At 43.2% G+C, this 4,539-nt stretch overlaps 1 protein-coding gene across 1 annotated transcript in view; it reads right to left on the bottom strand.

Annotated features, from left to right (window-relative positions):
* Positions 1-1,004, bottom strand: part of SLIT2 (slit guidance ligand 2) — a 193,580-nt gene extending 192,576 nt beyond the window's left edge. The window contains exon 1 of the mRNA XM_029285971.1: positions 933-1,004. Coding sequence (XP_029141804.1) covers positions 933-997 — 65 coding nt within the window. The 5' untranslated portion in view covers positions 998-1,004. The remainder of the gene's footprint in view (positions 1-932) is intronic.
* Positions 1,005-4,539: the final 3,535 nt, after the last annotated feature.

Genomic DNA, 4,539 nt, shown 5'->3' with positions numbered 1-4,539 from the left:
TCTGAGCTTGGCTGTTTCTTTGCAGACATTTCATGACTCAAACTAGGTAACATCATCAGGGCTAGTCCTATTTTTATCCATCATCAGTCCTTTATCCTATCCACCATCAGTCTACTAGCACTGATGATGTTACAGAGTTTGGGTAATGAAACATCTGCAAGAAAACAAGCAAGCTCGGAGAGCATCAAGGACCCCTCAACTCTTCAACTGTTTACTTTGGTTAAGACAGGGGATATGGAAAGCTACAAAGAACCAGCACTTTATGGAACCAACGGACGAGCTGGCACCTGGGTCTGATGAAAGCTGGGAAGCATGGACATTGTTGAGTAGACTGCACGTGGATACAACAAGATCCAGAGACGCTCTGAACAAATGGAGCTATCCGGTGGCTTCTGCTCATTGCGATTGTGGTTGACATGCGGACAATCACACCTATGTATACCTGCCCTTTGTGTCCCAACCAGTGTACACTTGAGGACCTCATGGCAACACAAGAGAACTCAATTAATGTTGCTAGTTTCTGTACATATTTTAATCTTGTATTTTATATTTTATGTCATATAGCACGTCTTATATTAATTGTGATGTTTCTGACCCAAACCAACAGGGTTCAACATATCAACATATACTATGGTTAGATTACACCATTTAACAGAAGTAATTTTTTGCAGGAAAATTGTTTTCACACCTTTTGATAGTTTGCAAATCAAACCCTCAAGTCTCTCTTACAAATATATATATATATTTCTTTCAAAGAATGGAATTCACATTTACAGCCCTACTTGCTGGCAAGCAAACAACTAACCCATGCAATGGAGAAATCCATGTGGATTAACACACATCAGAGAAGCAAAAAAAGGGAAAGAAGGAAACAAGGTCAACTTGACTTCTCAGATTTAAAATTAATTTACCAAAAAAAGAAAGAAACTTACAGTCTCTCCAACTCCTTTAAGTCTTGAAATGCTCCTCTCTCAATTGTAGTAATCTTGTTTTCCATGAGTTGACTGAAATGCAGAATAAAATGCTTTGAAACTCCAGTAATCAAACAGTGATTAGCACCCATTATTACAATACCTGGCGGTGGGTAAGCTTTACAGTCACCTCCCCTGATTAACTCTGCAATTCTCACTCTGTTCTTAACTTTCCATCCAATTTAATGTGTTAAGCCTGTCACATGATATTGCACTGTCACTTAGAGGGAGACTAAACTCTCCGTTCTTTAAAAAAATAAAAGAGAGAGAGAGAGAGAGAGAGGGAGAATGAGAGAGGGAGACCTTAAGCCTGTTTAAGAAGTCCAGGGGTCAGAGGTGAGGAAAATATATGTCTTAATTACAAAAAGCAAAGCTACTGTTTAACGACAAAGTTTAGACGTATGTACAGAGCCAAATCTATGAAGGCCCTCTTCAGAGAAAGTACGTTGTACCAACACAAAGCATGTTTTATTTCACAACAGGAAGAGTCAGGATGTCTCTCCAAAGTTTAAAGCTTTTCATTCACTGAAGGATGGATCAAAATAGGGCAAATTAGTTACAATTAAGCCCCAGAACAGAGCAATTTTCTGTCACTGGTGAGAATTACTCTTCACAGCAGATCACACACACAAACGCACACACACACAAAATCCCAATACATACACAACACCACCACCCCCCAAAAAATGTATCATCTAAAGCAGGAGTTTTTCAAGAGCCCAAATAACTAGTTACAAATTTAATTTGAATCAGAAAAATAATCCATGGCTTCATTGTGTTACATTTATTTACTTAATTAAGTTATCCCAAACACCCAACGTATTTTAAAAACTATTTTCTGATTTGTTGGTTTTGCAAAATATTCTATTCTATGTGGATTGCTAAAGCACATTCGTTTTTGAAATTTCACATATTTTGCAATATTTATTACTACAAGGAGTAACATAAAATCACAAGTGGTTACAATCCAGACTTGCTACTGTGGCAGTCTTCCAAACTTTTAAGTCCTCTTACAACTGCCTTTTCTTTTACAATGTAGCTGCTGTTATTTGAGACGTTCATTAATTTTAAAAAAAACAGTCCTATTCGTTGAAAAACTATTTTGCATAGGACTGAAGTTCAGTAATAAAATTCAAGAAAAACTTACAGAACACGAAGGTGTCTTAGACCCGCAAAATCCGTTCTTGTGATCCTTGTGATATTATTTCCATTCAGATCCCTAAGAAAAACATATTAGCAGTAAAATTAAACATCCCATAAACGTTAGCCATGCTTCTTAATTTTTCTAAAAAGCTAGAAATGGTTTCTAGCATATCTGAAGATTAGTACTTATGCTAACTTGTTAAGTTTAAGTTGCAATTCTCTAAAAAACAAAAACAAAATGTTATCGGTTAAATTTTGCTTTGTTCTCATTTACTGAAAAACATTAATAGGGATAACCCTAAGGACTGTTTTCATTAATCTGGCTTTTTATGACATGAATAGTTATGATTGTTAACTTTTGCTTGTGTTTCTACAGAGTTGTTTTCTTACAGGAATAGCCTGGTGATTATGTAACAGATATAAAATCAAGACACATTTGTGCAGACAGGCTTGGGGGAAACAATTTTAGGATATGGAGAAAGCAGATAAGTTCCAATTATATGCCAGGACTTCTAACCATGATATAGTGAGTTTTTTCCTATTAGAAACAAGGACAGAGAATAAGAGCTAGCAAAACTCTTGGCATCCACAGGTCAAAGGAGAGGAGAATGGAATAAACCACAGCGCTTCTTCATAATTCTAGGCTCTTTTCAAAACAACATGAATTTTGTAGCGTTTCTTATATAACAAAAATAAACACCTACACCATTAAACTAATACTTCTGTCGATGCAGGTAAAATGACACAGTTTTAATAAAAATGAACTTTTGTTAAAAAGTACACAGGGTGCCCAAGTTCATCTTAGAAACGTTGCTGCAAGTGTAATATACAAACAGAAATGAACAATTATGGAAAAGGCTTTTTTTTTTCTGGGCAAAAATTCAGTTCAGCCCATGTTGTCAGTAATAAATGAAATGGCCGTATCCTTTGGGGTATATTATTGAAAAATAACTTTATATGGAAAGTAATCTTTGAACGTAGTATTGTTTAAGAAGGAAACAGGATAATTAGGACATTCCTTTAAAGAGAACAATCAGAAATGATCAACGCAGGGAGAGTTTTTTTTTGTTTTTCAACAGAATTTATCGGTCACTTTATGTTTTCCCTCTCACTCCCCGAAAAACAATTTTTCATCTATTTCCAATTTTTCCCAACTGCTTAAATAAAAATCTTCCAAAGCAACTTGCTTTTCCTAATGTAACAGCGGATTTTTTTCCAGAATGGGCTCCAGCTAGCCTTTTCTCACTGTTTCATCTCAATTTGGAATCATAAATTTTGTTGGGAGAGGAACACGGGCAACGCTAGAGCAAAAACCCTAAAACAATTTAATATCTAAGCCGGATCTGATAATTTAATATTGCAGCTGGATCTCTCTACCTCTCTGCCGAAAAGAGACCTTCCTGCCTTCAAAGACCAACCACCAACACACGTACATTAAGGGAGGGCTCAGGAAGAATCTCAACCGACTTTGAAAAAGCAAATTTGCCATTTTCCCCTGGCAGAGGGGGGGGGAAGCGTCTCCCTGACACCCGGGCCTCCATGCCAGGCGGTTAACCCGGAGTCTGTGCTCAGACGAGAAGGGGGACCAAAAATGCAAGGCGACGTTCAAAAGGAAGGGGCTGAAGCAGCCCCCCCAGCTGGGATTTCTGCCCTCTTCCAGACGGAAGGATGGCAAAGGGCGCTTCCTAGTGGGAAGCCCCCACTTCGGGTCTCCCTCCGGAGTTCTCTACAGGCGATCTCCCGGGAATTATGTGGCTTTTGGGGGGGGGGAAAGGGGGTCTTTTCCAGTAAGCGGAGAGGAAGAAAGAATGAGGGGAGAGGAAGGAGCCATGGGCTGTCCACCCCCAGCAGTCCCAAGCCTTGCTGGGCGAGGGGCAACGGGGGGGGAGGGAGGGAGGAGGGGGCCGGCCGCTTCCAGGGCTCCCGACGGGACTCCGGGAAGGGGATCGAACCCCGAATCCCGAGGCAGGAGGGGCGGCCGAGGGCGCTTCGCTGCTGCAAGGGAGGCACCGGCGCGCTTCCCCGGCTGCGGGGCAGAAGCGGGCGCGGCGCCCTCGGCTCGGCTCGCCTGCGCCTCTCGCCAGGCAGGGGCTGGGGCGAGGGAGGGGGAGGAGGAGGGGGAGAGAAGCCGGCCTGGGGGGGCAAAAAAGCGGCTCCGCACCCCAAAGGCAGCGACCCCCCCAAGGCCCCGCCCGGCGCCTCCCGATGGGGGCGACCAGGACCCACCACCCCGGTCTCCCCCGGGCCCACTTACAGGCGCTCGGCGTGGCGGGGCAGGCTCCGGGGGACGCTCCGCAGCGCCAGCCCGTGGCAGTCCACGCTGGGGCCGGAGCAGGAGCAGGGCGGCGGGCAGGACTGCGCCCCCCCCGCGCCCGGCCGGAGCAGCAGCAGCAGCAGCAGCAGCAACTTCATGGTGGCCGCTCGG

This window comes from Protobothrops mucrosquamatus, unplaced genomic scaffold (genome assembly GCF_001527695.2).
Source record: "Protobothrops mucrosquamatus isolate PMUCROS unplaced genomic scaffold, P.Mucros_1.0 scaffold2625, whole genome shotgun sequence".
NCBI lineage: Eukaryota > Metazoa > Chordata > Lepidosauria > Squamata > Viperidae > Protobothrops > Protobothrops mucrosquamatus.
Note: the sequence above shows the minus strand (reverse complement) of the source record. Positions and strands in the feature narration are given on the sequence as shown.